The 24,268-nt window shown below is 38.2% G+C and overlaps 1 protein-coding gene across 6 annotated transcripts in view; it reads right to left on the bottom strand.

Moving 5' to 3' along the window:
• Nucleotides 1-24,268, bottom strand: part of CTNNA2 (catenin alpha 2) — a 967,153-nt gene that overhangs the window by 667,476 nt on the left and 275,409 nt on the right. For all 6 annotated transcript variants that reach the window (XM_016123449.2, XM_016123443.2, XM_016123447.2 and 3 more), the window contains exons 4-6: nucleotides 15,990-16,156; nucleotides 6,340-6,459; nucleotides 2,583-2,849 (exon numbers count right to left, since the gene is read on the bottom strand). In XM_016123449.2, the coding sequence (XP_015978935.1) occupies nucleotides 2,583-2,849; nucleotides 6,340-6,459; nucleotides 15,990-16,156 (554 nt within the window). The remainder of the gene's footprint in view (nucleotides 1-2,582; nucleotides 2,850-6,339; nucleotides 6,460-15,989; nucleotides 16,157-24,268) is intronic.

The raw sequence follows: 24,268 nt of genomic DNA, 5'->3' as shown, positions 1-24,268 counted from the left end.
AAATAATTTTGAATCTGAGATTTCCTATTCTGTTTCACAGATGGGGCATTTTTTTGTTGTTCTACTGTATACTTGAAAAATTAATGTAGCATTATTACATTTTAATATCCAAGTATATAACCTGCTTATTTTTATTTCCTTAAAATATGGGCTCATCCATTCTTATTCTAGGAAAAGAAAATTTTCTTAGAATCATCACTTTGTCAGGTTTCAAAAGAACCCTTTTAGAAGTTATTGGGACCGCTTGAATATTACAAACATTGACAAGGTCAGTGGTTTCCCATCTGGACTCATGATACTGTTTACCAAAAATTAAAACTTGCCCTGAAAGAAAACAAGAAAATTTTCTTTCTGTGGTCCTCCACATCTATGTCAGGATTACTTCTAGTGCATAAAAGGAAATAAAATTAAATGAAGTAATAAAATAAAGCCAAAAAACATTTTTATTATCTATTTTGTAAACATAATTTTTCTCATTATTACACACACACACACACACACACACACACACACATATTTGTATTATGGAAATCTAGTGACTTCTGTTGATTTTAAAATTGAACCAGAAGGTAGGGGAGAGGGAGTAGGAGGGGACTAGATGTAAGGGGAGGGGAATTAAAATCCTTTCTTCAATTTAAAAAACATAACTTGAAAATAAATTCATGTTAAAAAATTAAAATAATAAAAAATAAAAATAAAATTGATAATCTTACTGAATTCTCTTATTAATTCCAATGGATTTTCAGTTGTCTCCTGAAACTCTGTAACATACAATTACATACTAAGGCCCAAATTTCTGGGTTAAATGCTTTAAATTGATTATCATATTTAATCCTTACAAAAAACTTAGAAAATAGTATACAATCTAAGTTCAATATATATATATATATATTATATATATACACACACATATATAGTATATAATCTAAGTTCTATATGTGTGTGTGTGTGTGTGTGTGTGTGTGTGTGTGTGTGTGTAGACTAGCTAAAAAACAAAGGGAAAGAGGAAATGCCCTGTAAAAACTGCAAAGAGTTACCTGAATATAAAGTATTATAATTATTCCTATATCATCCATCTCTGTACCTTTAACAATCTCTTGGTCCTAATCCTCTTTCCTAGCAGCCAGCCAGTCATCTTCTGTCAAAAAGTCATGCCAACATACCCAAAGCAAGCTCATCATCTTTCTCCACAGCTGTTCAGTAACCTCTTTTTCTTCTATAAATATCTGTAATGTGCTTTACCACTTAAAGGGTGTTTAGCACATCCTACCTCCCTAATCTTCCCTACAGGAGGAAAGCAGATACTGATTATTTATAAATCTTTGCAGCTCTCACAATACCAGTAGATTTTCACTGAGCATAGGATGAACTCAACTAAATTCCAACTTCTCAAAGGTGGGCCCACACCATGACCTAGATGAGGTGAAGGCTGTCATCTTGGGGTGCTAATGATATGGGTCCCTCTCACTCACTTTGATGATGTGAACATACCCAGAGGCAATGAGCCATCCTCCTCCTGTTCCCTTCACTGGGCCACAACCCCAGAAACAGTAGGTACAGAATGTGGGTTATTCATGGGACTGGCAGGGGTACTGCCCAGAGAGGTGATGCGAGGAAGACCAGGATCCATGAGGGTCAGAGGGCAACAGAATGTGTTTGCCACTGATCTAAAGTGCAAGAAACTAAGAACAGTTCTTCACCCAGGCAAAACAGAGATACAATTTATTCAGCTCCCCGTGGCATTTGTCCCTTTAGTAATAAAGATGACCTCCCAAGTGACGAACTATCCGTAAAACCACCTTTGGGGGAGGGAAGTTAACAGGGTACAGTCTTTCTACTTGCTTGGGATAGAACCTTCTCACACATGGTTGTTAGTTCCTTTAAAGACAAATTATCTAGGCTCTGCCAATAAGTTATATTTCTAAAAACAGTGACAAAAGAAAACTTCTGAGATGTCCTACATGAAGTCACAGCAGGCCAAAGGGTGGGAGGAAGAAACAAAGAGTTAATCAGTTAGCAGAGCTGGTGGGCAGACACCATCAAAACTCTGCTCACGTCCCTGAATTTATGTTAAAACTTTGAATTAAGTTCCAGGTGGTCATTTCAGCCCTTATCTTACTTACATAGGATAGCCAATTGGCAGACTCCACTGCATTCTGCTTACATGTGAACTTTCTGGATGTATACCCACCTATCCCAGAACTAGCCCCCTTCACCTTCATCTTCACCTGCACCCCTTATCTATAGCCAGTGTAAATACTTTCAAAATAACTTACATCTTTCTTCTTCAGACTCACTGAAGAGCCCAGGATGGCAGAGATGTTTGCCTTCTCCATCTAGCTCTGCTGCTGGTGGTTTAGGCTGTGTGCCCCAGACCAGAAGCATATGGCTCAAAAAAATCCTTTGTTTTAGAAAAGCTTTGGGCCTCGAAGGACTTTGCTTAACAACAGAAACACATGCTGTGATTCCTTCTAATATTCAAGAGGGTAAATCAATATATACTAGGTGGTGGCCCTTCACCCCCAATGCATTTTTTTAAATGAAAGTGTACAGCCTTCTGTGTACATCACTGGGATGCTTACGTCAAACTCGTTCAGAGCCGCAGCCAGCTCGCCGATGCCTGTGTGGCCTTTGGCTTCATCAGTGGGCGAGGTAGCTTGAGCAGCATTGGAGATGCCGGCAATGGCCTCCTGGACTTGCTTGAACACATAATCTCGGTTGGCTCTTGTGGCGGCGACATCTGGGTGGCGGAGAAAAGCTTGGGAGGCCGTGTACAGCATTGTGGCATTCTTCTTCAGGGCCCCTCGAGCAGCTGCCATCTCATCCCGACAGTGAGGGTCCTTCAGCTCCTGTATGTGCAAAACACAAAACCTGTCACATCCATGACATTTTCCATAGAAGTGTTTGTAACAGAACTTAGAGACACATATTCTCAGGACCACACTGAATTTAAGAAACCATCTACTCTCTCTTGCACTCTCTCTAGATGCCAGGACCTTGCACATATTGTTCTTGCTATGTGAAAGATCTGAGTGTCCCTCATCCACCCTAGCCTTTCACCTGACAGGGCCTAGAATCCATCCTCCACTGAACTCGCTGTCAGCTCCTATAGATCCTATTCCCTCCTGTAATTAACATACTTTATTACGTTTACTTATTTAAACCCATGCTTCTCAGTGGATTTTTGGTCACTAACACAGTGTCCGGCCTATAAAAGGCATGTAATAAATATTGTTGAAAGAAGGTAAAACCAAGCCACTAATAAGGTAAGTGTCATATATGGATCAGAGACAGTTATCAGCAGATAAAAAACCCAACCTTCAGTCTCCTGATACTCCGCTTACATCCATTTTCAATTATAATTACAAACAGGGGAAATCAAACATTTCTGGTTTTTGCTTAGTGCAATACTACCACTTCATCATCATTTTTAGAATAGGGTTCTTTTTTTTTTTTTTGAAAAAAAACTACCTTTAATGACAGCTTCAATCATTGAGTTTAAGGAATAAAAAAGGAATAGGTCAAAGATGATAGAATTTCCTAGTTTTGGATATCAAAACAATACCACTGGAGAATCATTTTATTTTTAGCTTTAAAAGATATGTTAAGAAAGTGTTCATATTATTTTTGAAAATGTTAAAGGCAGTGCTGCTCTCTCAGAGCCATGTAGGGTTGCCAGGTGAGAATCTCTGGGAGAATGTTCTTCCAGCTTCAAAACGTCGTTAAAAGGTCTTTGAACTACCAGGGTTCTATTCCTATTTGCTCATTTGGTACATGAAAGATGGATGACTTGGCAATCACCTTCCTTTTTGTGGGTCAAAATAACTCTGAGACAAGCACACTATATCTGGTTATCTAGGATGTCAAGACAAATTGACAATAAGTAATAACAGAACCATCTATCCTCCTTTACTTGAATAACAGATTTATGCCAACCAACACAATTTCTAAATTGGGATTATTTATTTTTAGCCCTAATGATGAGCACAGATAAACAGGCAACAAATATGTGAGTGCATTTCCATGCTAGCATATATCTAGGCAGTGCAGGTAGGTTTCTCCAGGCCAGTCACGAAGGGCCTTATTAACTCCTACAACACCTGGACCAGAAATTCCATCATTTTATTACTGAGTGTCTCTGCTAAAAAAAAAAAAAAAAAAAAAAGGAAAAAGAAATAAGAAAAAAAATCTGAATATGTGAGAGATGATGGGGGGAAAATTCTCTCCATAAAGATATTTGAGAAAACAGTCTTTAACCACATGAGAAAATAATACTAATCTAATTGTTGAATTATGAAAAACTGGTGAAGCATTCATTTGATGGACTATTTATGTAGATATTAAAATTAGTTTCCAGAAAGTAATAATATGAATAATAATTATATAAAATGATAAAAAAGCAAAACACAATATGCATATTTTATGCATAATATGATTGCAAGTATGTTAAAAATGAAGATAAATACTGAAAGGCAAAATACCAAAATATCAGTACCATTTTTTCTGAGTGGTTTTTATATCTTTCATTTCTGCTCTTTTTCTAAATTTTCTTTAAAAAGTGTGAAATAACAATTAATTAAAAATGAGGTGTTAATGAAATAAAAATAAATAATATTGATGTGTAGTTATCTCATCTATTCACCCATGGATTTTAAAACCGGCTACATGTTGATGACTCATGTTTCAATCGCCGATGCACATCTCTCCTCTATTCACATTTCTACATCGATGTCTTACAAGTTTCTCAAAATTCATGTATCTAAATATACAATCTTTACATATAACTCTGGTACCTTTCCAGTCTCCCTGATCTTAGTAAATTTACCACCATCAACCCATTTGCTCAAACCAGAAGCTTAGAAGAGAACTGGTTGCTGTCACTCCCTAACCACACACATCCAATTCAATAACAGGTCCTATGTGTTCTGTTTTCAAAATAAACTTTGACATCCTATAGTCTTCTCCATTCCCACAGCTCCACACTCATCAAGACCACCACCATCTCTCGCCTAGGCTACTTCCATCCCCTCTCAACTACAACTAATTTCCCCTCTTCTACTCTACTCCCCTCCCTTTTTGTAACATAAAGGGTATTAAAATGTAAATCCGAGACATGATACCAAACATTGAACTAGTCAAAAATTACAGACTCACTTGCCATTAAATCCAAACACTCTGCAAGACTCCAAATGTCCTGCCTCTCCCTGGTTCACTGAGATCAAGATTCAATGTATTCTTCTTCAGTTGTTTAAAAAGCCAGCGGCTTTCTGATCTCACAAGTGTGCTGCTTGGTAACTTCATTCCTACCCACATTAAATTTGAGGCTACCACACAAGATTCCACTTGAACAAAGAATTCTGCTAGTAACAATACTTAAAGACCATCGCAAACTAAAATCATGTGCATGTGCCTGTTATAGGCCATTGTAAGCTCTCTAGGGACAGGGACTAGATCTTGGCCTAGTCTGTACCAGCAGCGTCACTTCAGCCTGGCACAGAATGAACACTCAACAAATATTTGTTGACTGGTACTTTCTGGGTGATCATAAAAATCCTAGAAAAAATCACTAGGAATTGCTCGAAATGTTGAATTCTGGGAGCAGTCGAGAGAATGGGTAAAAAGGATCTTAACTGACTCTTCTATATTTGTAAATGTGTTTTTGTGAGCTAGAAAGAAGGAAAAAGAACACATTTTGAGGAAACAAAATTCTGATGGCACCTAATGAACAAACAAAGCTGGCTAAAACCAAGGGTGCCAGGGGAGGCAGAGAAGACTTCAGGTCAGCACCTTCATCAAAGTGATTCATTACCCACCTATGCTCTCCCTCCTCCCTCCATTTTTCTTTCTGCCTTTCCTCTTATTTTCTTCATGTTTCCTTCCTCTTGTTCATAAAACTTTTCCTCCACGCCCTGCATATCCTGGATGTGCACCTGCATGGTAGTGTCTACAGGGCTAGGATAAAAAAAGGGCAGGCAAAGAGGGTGGTGCCTAGAGAGTGACCACAACTTCACACCAGTGTCATATTTTTGATTTGACTGAGGAGAATTTCCTAGAGTGAACAAAAGCTTAGAAGGTGGTGAGGCTGGCAACGGGGGTTCCTGCAAGTGATGCAGGTGGCCTGTGACCTCCTCAAGGTAGGCAGAGGTCAGAGAGTACTCCAGGGCCCACAATGGTATGAGAACCAGCCCAGCAGGAAGCAGCCTTTGTGATCCCAGGTACTGAGGGCATTTGCTAATCCCTGTCAGCAGATGCAGCTAATCTATGCTTCAGGCCTAGATAGCTACAAGGTTACTGAAACTCACACATTTTCTCCCCCAGCATTTCCGAAATCTTTCCCACCTGTTGTCTTCTTGCTGCTACATAGTTAAGTTTCACCATCTCTTTTCCAAATTCTTTAAAACGGTTTGCAAGGTCTTGCTCATTGGTAGCATTTTTGACAGCTTCCAGGGCCTCCTCCACCTGAAGAGATAGAAAACAAACATATTTATAACTACATATTTCGATATTATTAAACTTATTAGAAATTGTATCTTGTAAAGAGGAAAAAAACACTAATATTCACTGACATTTAAATAAAGTAATAGGGATAACAGTATTACTAATGAGTATTTATAATCAGAATAAATATTTGTTCAAGAATTACAGAATATTTTATATGTGAAAGAATAATTGCTGAACTCCTGGAACATAAAACACTATACTGATTGTATTTTATTGAGTTATGACTCAAAAGGAATATAGACTTCTAATGTTGAGAAAAAATAAAGAAAAATATATATTTTTTTTTTTTAAAAAAAAAGGGAATTTAAAAATAAATTCTAGAACTCTTCAGAGGAGGAAGTGGTTCACAAACCACGCCTGGAAGAACTCCTAGGCTGCTGAAAGACTGAGGCAGCTTGAATCTGCAACCAATTTTCTTGGCGACATCTCTAAATTTGGGACTAAAGGGATTATAATTTTAATCTGAGTTTACACCCTGCCACCTAATGTAAAGAGGAGATATTAAGCCTCGAGAAGAAAATGAATTGACGTTTTGTTATCACTAAAGGTGTCATCAACTGGGGTGAACAGAATGATATGCTCTGCTTCCAAATTCCTGCAAACTGTCACTAAATTTTTCCAGCGTGGCCTTGTACCCGTATTATCAATTTCATTAAGAACTCCTTTGAAAATGATTTGAGGATCTGAGAAGTACTAAAGTCTCCTCCCCTCCAGGATGATTTTAACTTGAACATGGTGTGAAGATTTCCACAATCTGTAACCCTTTAAGATTATAATACCTTTAGACTTAACTAAAATTAAAACTAAAATTAAGATATTATACTGAAGCAATCAATCGAGTCATTGTCAGTCACGTAGCATCTTTGTATAGATTATTTTATCAGCAGAAAAAGCAAACACAATCCTGAGTGAATAAGGCATAAGACAGATATGTGTTTACAAAATCAAAAGTTGTTAGTTATGAAGGGAGCCAGGCACAGAGGCTGCAGTGCAGGCTTCTGAGAGAGGCAACAGAAAAGGGAAGGCAGCTCTGCGGAGTGATAAGAAATGCAGAGAACACACGGGCTTCCTGCAGAACTCCAACTGGCTCTTGTAGTTTGGACCAAAACAAAGGACAAGATATAGACAGTTCATATAGACAGTTGCAATGCAAAAATACAAATGACCACTAAAGTGGCTGGGAAAAGCCATAGATTAACACAGTTCTGAGCTGCAGAGATTGGCAAATTTGCTTAAATTTGATGCAATCACAAAGGCAGCTAATCTGACTTTCTTAACAAGTTTCACTAAGTGGAAAAAGAGCATAGTGTATATAAACCAAACCTTTCACTCAATAGATATAATACTGTTCAACTAGCTAATTTATCTCATTAAGGGAAGAGTTGTAGCAAGGGAAGTTAGGTAGAATGGTATCTAGATTCCATATAAAATTAAGTTTCATTATCATATTCTATAGCATTCTGAATCTTTTCTTCTTCCTGGTTGCAAAAATATAAAATGATGACTTAACTCCCCAATGTTAGCCTTTTCCAATTTCTATCCAGGCTCTAATAATACCCAAAAGAAAAGAAAGAAGTATAGTTGAAACACATCAGTCTGTGTTTTAGGGACTAAAATCAAATTCCATTTTATGGTATAGAATGGCCCATTTAAAGCATTTTCATAGTTTAATGAGAATCTCCTAACTCAAGTCTTTAAAAGAACAGATCAGTGATGTCTCCCTTTCTAATACGTTTATAATAGTTTTAATGTGGCTATCAACAGCTTCACAGAGGGACAGACAGCCTGAGCAGTTAATTTGTTTCTGCTGCTTATTTGAGTTGTAGATCTTTTCTCAGGATATAAAACTGGTTTCAGGGAAGAGTAAAATAATTATCTCAGAGAGAGCTAAATCTTGGATTTGTTTTATATATATATATATATATATATATATATAAATTGTTTTATATATATGTATGTATGTGTATGTGTATATCTATCTATATCTATGTGTGTGTGTGTGTGTGTGTGTGTAAATATATATATATATGAAACAGGCTTCTTTCTGGTTGTTAATCAGACCAATTTGGAGTATTTATTTTGCTGTATTACACATAACTCACTTTCTCATTGGTTTCGCTGAAGAATCTAGATGTCAGTCTCAATTTATATTTCGAATTCAATGAAGTTCTTTTGAAAAGAAACAGCAATGAAGGTAGACTTAGTCATACTCAGATTTAATCTAGAAGGATGTGAGAGGTCACCTAGGGAAAGTTCTCATATAGAAAAATGGTTCAGAGTCCTACCAAGGTCCCAAAGAAATGGAGGGAATGGGACCAAAGTCTGGGTTATGGGTGCACATGCTGCTATTGGATAGACCGATGATGCAGACAGAGACAGAGATAGAGAATAGGCAGAAAGTGGAAGGGGCAGGGAGGAGGAAGAAAAGGAGAAGGAAATCATCAGGTACTTTTCAGAAATCAAAATCAAGTTTTAACTTTTGAACAGAGCCAATGATTTTGTTGTTGTTGTTGTTCTTTCTAGCTGTCCAGGGAAAGAGAATTGACTCTTATAAGCCGAACAAACACCTTAAAAGGCAGTTCTTATACAAAAGAGGTGCCTGGAAGGCCACTAAACCTTTCAACACCCAGTGTCTTCATTAATAAAATGAAGGCAATAGTGTTTGTCTACACGCTACATAAGGTTGTTCTAAGAATTAAAGGAGATAAGAAATGAAGAAGGGATATAAATGGGAACTATAAAATAAGATGGACAACTAAATCCACATATAAAAAATGAATATAAAGGTGCTGAATGCTCTAATTAGAAGGCAAACTCTCAGATCGAGCTTTTAATAAAAGATCCAACCATATATCATCCACAAGAGACAATTTAAACAGTAAGACATAAAATGCTAAAAATGAAAAAATAACACCTTCTACCTTAATAAATTTGAAAACCTATATAAAATCGTTAAATTCTAAAAAATATCAAGTGCCAACGTGATACAAAAAAAAATAGAGAACTTGAATAGATTAAAGAATGTTACAAAAATGGTGGCCAAGATGTCCTCTCTACCTTTTTCCCAAATAAACCAGGCACATTATATATTAAAAAGAACAAAAGAAGGAAAAAAGAAAAATAAATGTAGAATAGCAAATACTTAGCAGAGTGCCTGGCAAGAATTAGGAGCTCGACATGCTGCATAGTGTCTACCAGAAGGGAAATTTTTTTCTAGGTAATTTTGAAGAGGAAAGACTTCATCTTACTCTTGGAAAGTCTGCAGATGACAGGGGACTTGGGAGGGGTGGAGGGGACACTGCAGAGAGGAGACAGGCGGCAGGTGGCTGCGATGGCGCTAAGGAGGACGGTCGAGCTAATGCGGAAGGTGTTATAATAAGGGGGGAGGGTCTTGGAGTCTCTATGTCCTGGATCGGGACATTACTTCCATAAGCTGTCCTCGTGATCTCGGACATTACAGACAGCTGTTCTCCCATGGCCAGACTGGGCTCGTGAACTCCAAAGCAAGAATGCTTTGCTCAGCCAGGTTTTCCTGTTCTTAATAGTGACAGCTTGTACATAGGTACAGCTGAAAAGACTGAAACTTCTAGAAGAGATATTAGATTTCCTCCCTAATTAGTGAATTTGAATATTATTTTAAGAACTTGTCACTTAAACTCTTAAAGTCTTAGTCTTCTCATAGAGCTTGTTCAAAATAGCCCCGCCCCCATTCTAAAGCAAGCCTGTCTGCCGCTATTATTTAGTCCACAGCTATGTCAAACTTTGCGACAGACTCTTTAAATCAGCCTCCAATTCTGCTGATTGAAATTGCACTTAATTTACTTTGATATAAAAATGCAGCCTGAGAATTCATTTATCCATTACATACTTATGAAGCACCTACTAGGAGCTAGGCAGGCACACAGGGACAGCATAATGCTGAACTGAGGCGCTGATCCTGCCTTTCCGGACTGTGCGAACTGGTTCTCCTGTCAACAATCACTGCTCATAGCCATGCTATAAACCATGGCTGTAATGATCAGTCTGGACAGACTGAGCTCATTCCAGGGTCCTACTGTTGATACCTGATTGGTTTTCAGTGACATCGATGAGACTATTTAATAAGTTATATGTAACTCCCTTGTTAGATTCTGGTTTATAGCTAAATTGAAAAAAAAAAAAAAAGATTTTATCCTGGAAATAGGACTTGGCCAAGTGAACAGGTGAATGAGTATAAGATTCTACATTTAACTACTTTTCTTGTTTAGTCATATACTCTGGTTTGACCATGGATATCTCAGAGTTTTCATACTTTATCCTTCTGCCTCGTAAAAATAAGCTGGACTTCTTGATTGAATTTTGGTTCCCTGTTAACAAGTGAGGAAAATGATTTCATTAGAAATCAAGAATGATTAAATGCTATTGTCGTTTATTCTTAAAGTGCCATGTTTTATAAACCACAACAGTAATAGAGCTTGATATGTTTCCAAAGTTATTTTCGGCTTTTGAAAGTAAAATGACACTAGCCAGTGTCATTGAGTATTTACAATGTGTCAGACATTGTTCTAAATGGTTTGCTCATATCTAATTTAGTCCTCAAAAACAGCTCTCTGAAGTTATTATTATTATTATTTTAGTTTATATTTTATGGAGGAGAGACTGAGGTCAGAGTAACTTGACTTGCTTGAGAAGTCTCACAGCAAGTGAGCACAGAAGCCTGGCTTGAAACCCAGGGGATCTGCACCAAAGAAAAATACATAGACACCTAACTGCTGTCACGATTTGTGCCTTGATCAAGCCTTGCCTGAAACTGCCAGTTTTTAGTTTGGTAAGCGAATATATTCCCTTTTTAAAAGACCAAGCTGAGTTAGGTTTCTGTTATTTAAAATGAAAAACATCCTAATCGTTATGTTCTTCTACGTGAGACCATATCAACATGCACATTTGCCCAAGATGAACTGTATTCTTGCTTAAAGTCTCCCCTACTAGCCTATATGGTTCCAAAGGCAGGATCTGAGCCTTATTCATCTTTGAGGTTATCTATCTTGGCACAGTATCTTACATCCAATAAGTACTTCTCAAAAGGATAAACTGAGTAAATGATAAATTCTGAACAACTCAGATGTATGAAGTGAATGCCAATGACAGCTTTAACAGAAAAAATATCCTAGGAACCCATGCAGTCATTTCTACCTTTATAATTAGAGACAAAAATATTTTATACCAACTGATTGCTATTATTCAAATACAAGAGCCACATTAGACCTTCAGGGCTAAATGGGAGACTATTGAGAAATAATAAGTTACTGAGGATGCACAAAACTATTTGATGTTAATGTCACAGAAAGCACAGGTAATATTAAAGCCACCCTGTCCATCAACACTCCCAAACAATAGGACAGCAGAATTAGATTTAGTCCTTGGTAGCCACTAAGAAAATCTGCCTTTTTTTAGAAGTTGACCAAGGGGTTGCTGTTTTCTGTTTTTGCTATTCCACTTTTTGGAGAGAAATTTTGAGATAATCAAGAACATCATTATTCTAGGACCTAGCCTGAAGATAGAAAAAAGGTGACTGTTTTCTCTGACACACACATGTCTAGATGTGTTTATGCATAATGCCATCACCAAGGCTAAAATGTGACAATATAATCTGATTACATTAATTCAGAGCCTAGAGAAAATAAATATCCCTCTTCAAGCTCACTGATTGAAATGTGTGATTCCTTTAAAAGTCTGAAGTAGCACATGTCAACCTACAACAATATTAACTGATTGCAGGAGACACCAGGTGTCTGGCTAGGGAATCACTCACCAGCAGCCTCAACAATAAATGCTGTTATAATTCAGTATTTTTTAAAGATGTCTGATGTGCGATTGAGTACTTCAGCTTTGCTCAGGAACATCAAATTCCCTCTTCAGTGATAATTCGGCTTTGAACTGTACCACTCTATTCCATCACTAGTCTCCTGAATTTCAAACAAGTACAGTAGTGAAAACTGTTTTGGGATCCACTGACATAATATACTCAAAAAAGGGTTCCATATTAAAGTACACACAATTCAAGCCTGATAAAACAAGTAGCAAAATACAACTAGAATATCCATATATTACGTGGAAAGATGGACTCCTTAGCAGCCATATAAACTTAAGTTTCCAAATATAATTATAAAGCAGAATGCAGAGACCCTGCCAAATCGCACCACCTCTGCAGAGCTCCCAAGTCTCCACTCACTTTTAGGGGGTGAATAATATTTGCTCACGATTACTCAATTTGCCAACAATTACCTATCTTGTTGCAGGGCAGAGAAAGAAAGTGGGTGTTTTAGGAGACTAAATCAACTAGTCTTCGTCCACTAAGTGAATTATTAATGGAAAAACATGAATACAAGTTTCTGATAAAAAGGCAATTCTTCTATGTTTCTGTAAGTTACTCAAAAATGAGAAAAATCAACATCTGGAAAGAATGGCAATAAAATCTGGTATATGTCCTAAAGGAAAAAAAATAAAATATCATGTGTAATGCTGAAAGGTAAAACAGCTGGGTCATGGTTACCATGGCAGGAAGCTATAGGACTCACTGCAGGGTGTTACTCAAGCTTCTGAACCAACAGCAAACCGAGTCACTACTATTAAAAAGCACCTGTCATGTCACTCTTATTCTAATCGACATTTTATCATCCTTATGATAAAGAAACTCTTTTTATTTGGAAAAAAGTCTTAATAAAGGTGTAGACGATAATTCTAACCTGCTCTATCAAAACACAGAAAGATATTTTCTTCATCCCGAGTTAAAAACAAATAAATAGATGCTGGCAGAAAACACTTGTTTATGAGACAATGTGCTTCTATGGAAAAGAATGAAGATGCTACTAAGAATTATATATCATGTCTGTTTGCAATGAACTCTTGCGTAGTCTTTTTATGAGTGTGTAAGGCCCAGAGCCCCATAATACAAGAGGCTGACTGACCTGAACCCACAGTGTACCACAGATCACAAGCTGAGTAATCCAGAGATCGCACTAGAAACTGCAATTCCTCACTTGTCCCACAAGATAGCAACATTTCACCACTGCTGTTCGCTGCAGAGGCTACGCTCCAAGTAGAACAAATGTGTTATTTAGTCTACGATCATTTTTAATTTTACTGCTGACAGTCTGACAGGACTTCTTAATACTGCTGGGTTGACCTTTCCATGATTTGGGGCTACATCCTTTTTTTTTTTAATTTTTTTTTTTTTTTAATTTCCTTTAATCAGCTATGCGGGGAAGAGAATAAAATTGACTCCACATCATGACAAAGTGCAGTGGCATTATCAACCAACACCACTGGTCAAAACAGGTGGGTGGAAAGACAGGGCTACAGGTAGCAACTGGTGCCACACATCACATTACAGGCCGGGATTTCATGAGCACTCTTCATGTGTGGGCAGTTCAGGGGGAATGTTTATCCTGTCATCACTTCCCAAGAACAGCTGAACCGGGCCTTCCAAAGCACAGGGAAGAATGCCACATGAGATGTAAAGTTAATTTTTTTAGGCTCAGTTCTATTCTCCCTCTGGGTGAAGGAAGATTATCCGTCCAGGGAAAGATCTTTCCTAAAATGTTGCCTAAGTACGCTGTAAGGGAAAGATAGGACTTTTTCTCCAGCACACTTGAGAACAAAGTTACCTATTGCCTAAAAGATGCGTATGACACAGGCTGGCTAGAGGAATGACAGCCAGCACTTCAGTCTGCAGAAATGATCTTACCACGGCAACGTGGCCACCATTATTCAAATGCTTACTCTGTGAGAGACGGTGATAAATGCTTCATAGGAAGTTCTCCCATTTACACATCCCCACAACTCTGAGGGCTGTACTGTCATTAGACCTTATTAACACTAGTGTCTGAGATGTAAGGAGGTTATGTGGTAGGTTACAACACATCAAACCAAGGTTAAATCTGGTCAGTCTCACCCCGATGGCCAAATGGTTTAATCGTAATGTTTAGTCATGATGTCTCAATACCTCTGAGACAGGTAAAGTCTCTCCTCATATTGCCCACATCATCCTATTTGCAAGAAACTTTCCTGGCTTTTGAGGGCCTATTCTGTTAGAAAAATCTGAGAAAAACTTCCAAGTAGTTTCTCCTTTGTGTCCCTTGGATCTTCAGGCACCTGTAACAGAAACTGTGAAGCGATTGATGGTTTATGACCATTGAACTCAGGACAAAGATGTTGGAATTTGAGGTTTTTCATAATATTGTGAAGTTTATACATAACTTGGAAATCTTGGCCACTTTACTGAGGCGAGGTCAGATAAAAGATCTGGCCCAAGATTTTTTGACAGAAAACATTTGTAGTGTTTGAAACTTCTTTAGAAATTACTGAAGAAATCTAAGATGGAAGGTGAAGGGAGAGCAAGCTCTCATTATTCATTTCCCATCTCACCTGCCTCCTCATTGTTCATTTCACTGACAAAGAAAAGAAGAACTAGATGGTTGACTAATAGGGAAAGTGATATGTCAGGAATGGCCAGAGCCAGGGAAACTAAGCCAGAAATAAGTTGGTTCCCCAAAAACAAAAATGCATGTTTCATCTAAAGATCTGAGCTCAATTCAGGGTTGGAGCCAGTTGCCTAGGAATAAGACTCACTGAAGGCATGGGATAGAGACTCTTTAGGCAGAAGCCATATTGCTAAGCAATTAATGTAATCATCTTAGTTCAAATGGTTAAACCATCCTGGTTGCAACTAGTTATCGGTCAGCAACTGGGAAAACAGAGAAAGGCTGAGCCATCGAGGACTGGGAAGGTTGCCTTGGCTCCTGGTCCAGTAAAATTTGTGAAGAGAGTAGGGCTCCACTTCCATTAGGAAACACGAGAGTTAAAAAGAACCAAGGAACCATGACAAGCAAGGCACATGTAATGGAGTTACATGGGTTGGTGGGGCACCTATGTCCCCAGACACCCAATCGGGTATGACAGATGTCAGGCGTGGTGTGACGAGTTTGATTCTACACAGAGAGGAGTGATGGGGCTGTTTATTGCAAGACTAAGAGTCCATATATACAAATAAGGGTAAGGCTGGAGAAGCTAACAAAATATATTCAACATGTGATGTATGTTAAGATGGGCACAGGTGGTCATCTGGTCAGATAACCAGCAGAGCCGACCTAGTTTGAATCAATACATGGACCAGCACTGCTCTGAATCTTAAGATAGAGCCAAGACAGGTGCACCACGCTCAGCCTCTGCAGCCGAAGGGAATGCAGTTTTGTACTCCAGGAAGTAAGAGGGACAGCCAAACTCTATGTTTTGAAAGAAAAAAACAATTCAAGTGAATGTTCTATAACTTTTTGAATATATTGTTGAATATGATTTTAGTATTAGAAAAATTGGGGTGCACGACATGAGCGAATGACCAAGAGATCTGGTGAGCAGTGACACATCTTCAGTAGGGATCAGTGCTGCAATATATGTGGTCAATATTGCCACATACGTAAAGCAAGTTTTGGTAAGTTCTACGTACGTACAATTTTCAGATGAGATAAAAGTCTCATGACATCGGCCATGTCCGCCAGGATGAGTAAGCGCGTTACAGCCGATAGCAAAGCCCTTGCCGCTCGCACCATGGTGCCACGCTTCACAGATGAGCACGGGTCATCAGCAAACTCCGAGGAGGCGATGCGCATGGTCTCACCTGGAAGAGAAACAGGGAGGCGTGTGGGTAGACAGGAGGCTCAGGGGCCGGCAATCCTAAAGATCTGTGGATGGATGATTATGGCTTTCCTTGCAAAACTACTATGGACACGTAGTACTTCTGTCACCCCAAGCACAGCAGCACCTTTCAAGTCAAAAGCACTGGTACACATGGGCAGGTGCTGTGGACAAAACAAGGTGCTCATGTCACATTAAATATGGAATAAACAGAAATATATTTAATTCAATGTGTCAAATAGTTGAGATGAATTTGCCCTTATCTTAATCATTCTCACTCTGCATCTCCCTTGGAACCAATGATATTTTAGGCAGCTAGTTAAGGTTCCTGTCAGTTCAGGTACAATGATGACTGCTCTACAGAGGAATGAAACTTGAGACCTGGGCCTCATTAACTCTGTACTCTTAATCGAGTCAGACAATTACAGACTATAGAGATCCAAAAACCTAGTCTTTTAATACGATGTTAGGAACCTATTCTCCAATATAGAGAACATTTATAAGACTATTGAACCAATTCTACAAATGTTTATTAAACACATACTTGTGTCAGATTGTCTATGAGGCTCTGGAATTACAAAGGTGACTGAGAATGCCCTATTCTCAAGGAGTACATAATCTAATAAGGAAACATGTAAATTCATACTCACAATACAGTGCTTACAAGTCATAACAGTCATATAATGAAGAATGTAGGCAAAAGAGAGAAGGGAGTAATTTACTCATAAAATGTGAGGCTGGGGAAAAGCTGTCGCCTCAGATGGGCTTGGAAGAACTAAGAAGTGTTTGCCACGAAGACAAAGGTGGCACCTTAGACGGCATGAACTGTGTGCCTTGCTCCCAAACCCGGACTAGGCCCTGGGGGTGGGGAACTGCAGTCACAGGAAAAGCACAGTGAAGAAGGGGTACAGGGGAGAGAGCCGCCGGTGCTTGGAACACCATGGGAGAGATCTGGACCATGTGCTCCAAGGGAGGAAAATGACATGAATAGATTTCTATTTTGGCCACAATCCATGAAATAAAGTGGAAGGGACAAGGATAGAGCAGAGAAACCAGTTAGTAGGGAAAATGCAGTGATAATCTGAGAAAGCAGTAATGAGGGCCTACAGCTGGGAAAAGGAATGTGATACAGGAAGGAAGGCAATACTAATGAGATCCGTATCGGAGAAACAATGGCTCCAGAGACAGGTTAGATGTGGAGACCAGAGAGAGAGAGTGTGGGCTTGTGAATACTGCAATTGGCAGGTACACGAAAGACTTCAGGTGTGGGAACCAGAGGGAGATCATTAAGTAGGGTGATACAGGACCCATGTCAATGGGGTGGGTGCCCACCTGGGGTGGAGAGGGCTGACAGAAAGCATAACGAAGCTTCACATAGCAGAGCGTAAACAAGTGTGTAAAAGCGTCAATAAACTAGAAGAGAAGAGTACCGGTAATGTGACCAATTATTTAATTTAAGGTAAAACAATTCATTTAATATTGTATTTATGGAAATGATACATCTCATCTATTAATCAAAACCTAGTTCATTTAAATGAAGTCAATTATATCATTGGAAGTCTGTGTGTTCTGTAATTTATCCTAAGATACAAGGGAAAAGAAAAAAAAAACACTTCTTTCCATTTTACAGGCAGATCGGAATATAACATAATTTGCTCAGTTAGTATTATAGTTATTTAAACCCTCGCAGTGATACTTTTATACTTGGGAAATGTGGGTGTATAAGGAAATATATTGTGCCGTTGAATTTTTAAAAGAGACTAACATCTGTAATAAGTATATTATATAGCTGACTAGCTTATCTTTTATGCCTAGGCATAAACAAATACCTTGATATACAACAACAGCCAGGGAGAAACTTAAAATTCCATTACCATACTGGCACAATGGTGAATTTTCAAGATGCATGGCCCTAGAAGACTAAATAAACTTTAAAACGGGGGTTGGCAGTTAGGAGATATATATTCAATCCAAATGTCACACCCTTATCACAGCCTTACATAAATCTCCTCCTCCTCCGTGCCCCTCCAAAAAAGACTCAGTAGAAGATATCTGTATGGTCTGGAAAAGAAGGCTATCTCGTTTCCAACTGTATAGTGCAGCTAGAAAGTACATTATACATCAAGGCAAACTTCATGAAATATTGAGAGGGTCACCACAGATAAATGGATAAGTGGACTGGATCTACTTATTCAAAGAGAGGGGAGATTTATTCTGCATAGGAACCTACATGGTTGATCTCAAATTCTGCAGATTAAATTGATATGAGCCACTGCTTGGGCAAGAGTTTTAAGTGGTGCTCAGATAGGACAACTCTCAGAACGAAGGCACCCCCTCCCAGCCTGTGGAGTTACCATACCTAATCGAACTGATTTTCAAGTTCAGGTTTTTGTACAGAGAGTAGTATAATGGCACTTCAGATACTGACCATTTGGTCAGAAATACTGCTTCAGAGCCAATGAGTACTGCATAAATACGTATAGAGCTCTCAGATGGAGCTAATCAACTTGGGGTCCATAGCAGGCACCCCTGGAAGAAGCTCAGGAGATACCTCTAAGACTGGGGAAGGGGGAGAAGAAAGGGAAATAGAGGGGAGGTGAGGGAATGGGAAGGGAGGAAAGAGGAGAAGGGAGAGAAGAGGTGAGAAGAGAGAAGACCTACATTAGTAGATAGGACTCTGCAAATGGAAATCTCATGTTTAATTCTGAGATTTTTCCTAAGATTAATAGAAGATGATTTAATTAAATTTAATTAAAAGTAAAAACTCATTTTAAACACAGACAAATGATTTCATATTATTAAAGACTGCAATGGAAAGGCAATCCAAAGTTGGCCATGACTTCAATGTCTTTTATATCCCTATAGCTTCAGGATTACTGAAGTAAAATGAATATCTATATTGCAAAGTGATGTTTATCAGGATAAAATTAGCTATTTTCCCAGGGAACCACTTTTTCTATAATATTAAAATATTCAGCTAAGAAATAGAATGTGTATATAGGAGAGGGAAGGGAGCAATAAAGGTAAGATAACAAATCTGCCATTTCTGTTATAGATACTCTTGTATTCAATCTCCTTTACTTGATTATAGACCTAAGCTCAGAGCAGTGTTTCTATGGCAAAGCCACTGAGCTCCCCAAGTCACCTCCCTCTGTTGGAAAGAAGTAAAATTAACACTTTCAAATAATATTTATAAAGTGCTTCTATATAAAGTTTTATTATATAAAGTGTTGTTCTAAATGCTACACACACACATATGTACAGATAAGTAAACTCATGGATTTAAAGTCACAAAGACCTAGGATCACATCCCGACTCCACCCCAACCATTACTAAATATGTGAGCCTATCGATGATTCAATCTTTGTATTACAGTCTCCTCAGCTGTAGAATGGGAAAGAAAATACTGTTAGCTGTCTTGTGGGTTACCATGAGAGTTAAAGATTAGAGATGATGCTTTCAAAGCCCATAGCAGAAGGCCTCACTCGTTTTTATCAACACCACTGATACCACTATCATTGCAATCCTCTCTAGTACAACAAGGAACACTGATGAACTTCTGGTTAAAGTTTACAAGTGTATTTTTTGGTTGATTCCACTCCTAATGTACACAATAATTTAGAAGCAATGAAACATTTTCCCAATAAAAATGCTTATTGCTTTAAGTCAAAACATAACCCTTGCCTCACCCCCCAAATATGGTGCTAGTGCTTGGTTTTCAACCAGTGATCGTTCTGGTTTTATTCACTCCTGGAGGCATTAGTATGGATAGATAATTGTGCATAAGCTATCAATAATATCAACTCAAGTATGGAATGAAGCAGGACAGTAATAAATAGAAGAGAGAGACGACATCTCAGGAAAAGACATTTAGGAAGCAGATGATGAACTAACGGCATAGATGTGGCTCATGCTTTGAAGGGTGACCCTGCACTCAAGGTAAGCACTGTTTAGCTGACAGATGAACTATTGGAAAACTAAGAAGCAAGGGACAAGGTATAGTGAAAAGCTAGGCTCAGAGAGGGCAGAGTGAAGGAATGAAAAACTCAGAAAGTTGATGGTCCTAGATGCTGATGAGGATTTAACTTGTCCTGTCTTTGCACTCTTTCAGCAATGGCAGGCACTAGAATCAAATGATGAAGGCTAGAACTACAGTGAGAATGAAAATGAAAACAGTGCCAGCCGCAGAGCAAATGTAATGAAATAACCAGAATAAGAGCAGATTAAGACATATGGAGCCAAGCGGGGAAGTCGCAATGTACCTACCACATGTCGTGGGTAGTTTACACTGTCAACACTTTTACTATAAAATAAAGATTGCTCCTTCTGAGAAGTGAAAAATACAGACAATTAAAAATAACATAGCATTCCAATAACCAGATGACTATCTGGAAACATCTGATGAGGTGTCTTCTAGGAAGTTCTCTAAGCCTATATTTTTAACCAGCAGTTATCATATGTAATACCTATAACTGCATTTTTTCTTTTGTCTAATTACACAGATCTTCCTTTGTCTAATTACATAAATCACTGTGCATATATTAATAGTTAATGTTCTTGATATTTCTCCCATTACATAATTCCTATAGGAGAGAAAAAGACCAAAAAGTCCCTATCCTTTTAGCTAAGGTTTGTGCCCTTTTCACAATGACCTACACCTGCCTCAAAACCTTTTCATGCATATTTTCCTCAAGGTACAAATCTTAAAGAATACTGAGGAAAAAAAAAAAAAAAGAATACTGAGAAATGGATCCTGTAAAGGATTGCAGAAAATGCAATATATTTTTAGAGAAGAGAGCAAGATCAGTGAGGCATAATACCGGACCACAGCTTTGCAAAGCCTTGGCTAGCTCTGCTCCCTATGCTGCATATCCTCATTCAGCCACACACTTACGGAGCCCATGCAGGAATAAACTGAATTTTAAAACCGTAATTGAGCAGACAGTGCACATCTTCTGAATGCTTTATCATTTTTTTTATTATTATTATGTTGTAGATTCTGTAAGGCAATGTTAAGCTTGAAAGCCATTACTGCTATGGTTACCTAATTTTCAAAGCATGTGGGAAAATATCTTCATTTGAGGTAAAGCCAAGCGAAATGTTACATGAATAGTCAACTTAGAAAATGCCATGGAAGTTACAATGTTATCAGAGGCAATCTTGACACATTACACCATGCGCTTCTTGGTTCAGTTTTAGAAGACATAGGTGAGTGCTCCTTTGATAAGGATCATGCAAAATTGATTGAGGTGTAGAAAAGGATGACTGGAGCAGGTGTTGATTTAGTTGAGGGCCTCCGAACAAACTGCATTAGCAAACATTGAAATATCCTCTTTGGAGGATGGTTCTAGCAGCAATATAATGGTGCCAATAAGGTGATTCACAATTCTTTCCATTTGAAGATACTATTAGGTTATGTCTATTTGGATATTTTATAAATATGCTCTCTTATTTCATTCCTAATAAATACAGTCCACTTTTATTTAGAGCTCACAATGTACCAAGGTCTGTTCCAAGAGCTTTACACATTTTAAGTCAATTACTGCTCAAGAGAAGGCAATGAAGTAAATACTTACACTGTCACCATTTAATACCAAAAGAGATGGAAAAGAGAAGTGAAGATTATTTACCTAAGATCAAACAGCTGGTAAGTGGAGGGGCCAGAATTCAAAACCAACCTGGCTCTGGAGTCTATGCTTTTAAGAACAGTGCTTTAGAAATATCTTTAAGTTCTGCTTAATGTATTAAAATTATTTGTTTACATATCTCTGTCTGGACTTATATTATGAGTTGAAGACTTGTATACTATTTTATTCAGTTAGCAGAATGTTATAAGGAAAAAAGTAAGGTAGGAAGGAAGGCAGGGAGGAAAAGATGGAAGGGAGGAAGGAAGGGAGAGAGGGAGGAAGGGAGGAAGGGAAGAAGGGAGGAAGGAAGGAGGAGGAGGAAGGAAGGAAGGAAGGAAGGAAGGAGGAGGAAGGAAAGGAGGAAGGAAGGAAGGAAGGAAGGAAGGAAGGAAGGAAGGAAGGAAGGAAGGAAGGAAGGAAGGAAACTAAATAAAGATATTTCTCCAACTATTCCCAGGCTCCACCACTCTCTATTGTGTCCTATCAGGGCTTATTTGACAGTCTATCCTTATAGACATTTGACATTTGAGTCTTCGCCCTTTCCCAAGACTGTAAGCTTGGTCAGAGTATACACCATAATCCTAGTATATTTATTTCTTTATTTCTAGTACCTAACATATATTTGACAAGGTACGTTCACTCAATAACTGTTGGGAGGAGCAAAGGCAGGCCTACCTGGCACCTTACATTTTGAAACATAAAATTGATGCTGAAGCAAGGAAAAAGGACAAAAGAAATCCTGAATGCTATAAACTTCAAAATAAAATAAAAATGTGAATATTTTCTGTACCTTTTTTTTTTTAATTGGACTTGTAATTTCGACAAGCAGTGGGGAAGCTGTAATGTTTGAGAAGGCAATTGCTATTGGAAGTACTAACTCCTCTGCTCTCCTAAGTTTTGCTCACATAGGCATTTGATATCAAGAGAGGAAAAGTCTTAAAACTTTTTTGGAAACAATCAAGAACGTGAGGGAGCAATGTATGCATTTCTCCTCAGGGTAGTTATGACTCAAACTCATGATTAGGAAAAAGGTCGACAATCAGAATTTTTCAGAGTTTCAGGATGATGAAATTATGTATTTTCTCAAGCAAAATCTGCATAAAGTAAGCCACCTCCTGCGGACCCTCTCATTTCTAGCTCATGTCTTTGGATTACCAAAAAAAAGCAAGATAATTCAACCAAAATATGTGATATTCAGAAGAAAGCCTTATATGCTTTTTCTTTTTAAAAAGGAAGGATCGTACAAACCACATCAAAACCAGGTAAATATTATAAAATGAGAATGTTGCTTTTTCCTTCATCATTTCGCAAGGCATAGTAGGCTACAAGGACTCTTTGTTTTTCTTCGTTTTTTCAAGGAGCTCTCTGAGCAAACAAGACATTACATGCAAAATGACAGAAGGCCAATGGGTCGCTGTCTCTGAAGTGATTGTGAGACTGGAGAACTTCTAACCTGGGTGAGACCTCCTCCTGCATCATTCAACACTTCACTCTCCTTTTACATATAAAGACACAGAAACTAAATGGAAAGTGACCTGCTGGAAATCAGGCAGCTGAGGCCAGCATCCCAGTCTTCTATCCCAGTCTTCTAATGTCCCAGTTAGGAGCTCTGTCTACTGCCTCTGAGTGGCTGGGAGACCAACAAAGCACATGAGACCCCAGCAAATGATAACTTCTTCCTCACCTAACAAAATCCCAAAACGACCACATGGCCTGTTACAGCCCTGCCTCAGTGACTCAAGCATCTGCATCCTCATTTGGTCAGGCCCACTATTCTTTATCAAGGTGAGTTACTGAGTCTGTCCTAATGCAATTTTCTCCCTATCAAGATATGTTCAGTATGCAATAGTACTACGAATGTCAGTAACTGATGATTAAGTGTATTGAATGTTATGAGCTATTAAACATCGTTAGGGACAGTAATGCATCACCTTGCAGAAGGCACAGATCATTAAGCATATGGATTTTAATTATTTCAGCTGTAGCCTTTTCCTGGGTTGGGAGGAGAGGGTATAAGGTAATTTTGCATTGTCGTAGCCAGAAAAATTATCAAGCTGCAATATGGCATACTTCGCAAATGAGATCTTGCAAGGACCAGTTAACTGCAGCAAGAAGTGATAACTGTCTTGGGCTCGAATGCAGAGGAGTACCATAAATCTGGAAATGTTAAACAGTGATGTGCTAAGCTTAAGAAAAAATGCAGTACAGAGGGTCAATATAGAACCCAATGTGACTTTTGTTTTTATAAAACTAAGAAAAAATGATGAACATGTAAATTTCCTTCTGTAATAAGTGTTTCTGAAATAATTATATTTATGAAATATCTAATTAAAGAAAGCCTATTGTAAGTTAGTTTGTAAAGCAAATAGCGCCCAATAAATTATCTTTTGTATAAATCCAAAGTGTCAATGACCCTATATATGTAAAGCAAGTCTCTTTATAAAAAGCATACTTCTGACTTATTTATA

The sequence above is a fragment of the Rousettus aegyptiacus genome, unplaced genomic scaffold, assembly GCF_014176215.1.
Source record: "Rousettus aegyptiacus isolate mRouAeg1 unplaced genomic scaffold, mRouAeg1.p scaffold_m13_p_7, whole genome shotgun sequence".
NCBI classification, from domain to species: domain Eukaryota; kingdom Metazoa; phylum Chordata; class Mammalia; order Chiroptera; family Pteropodidae; genus Rousettus; species Rousettus aegyptiacus.
Note: the sequence above shows the minus strand (reverse complement) of the source record. Positions and strands in the feature narration are given on the sequence as shown.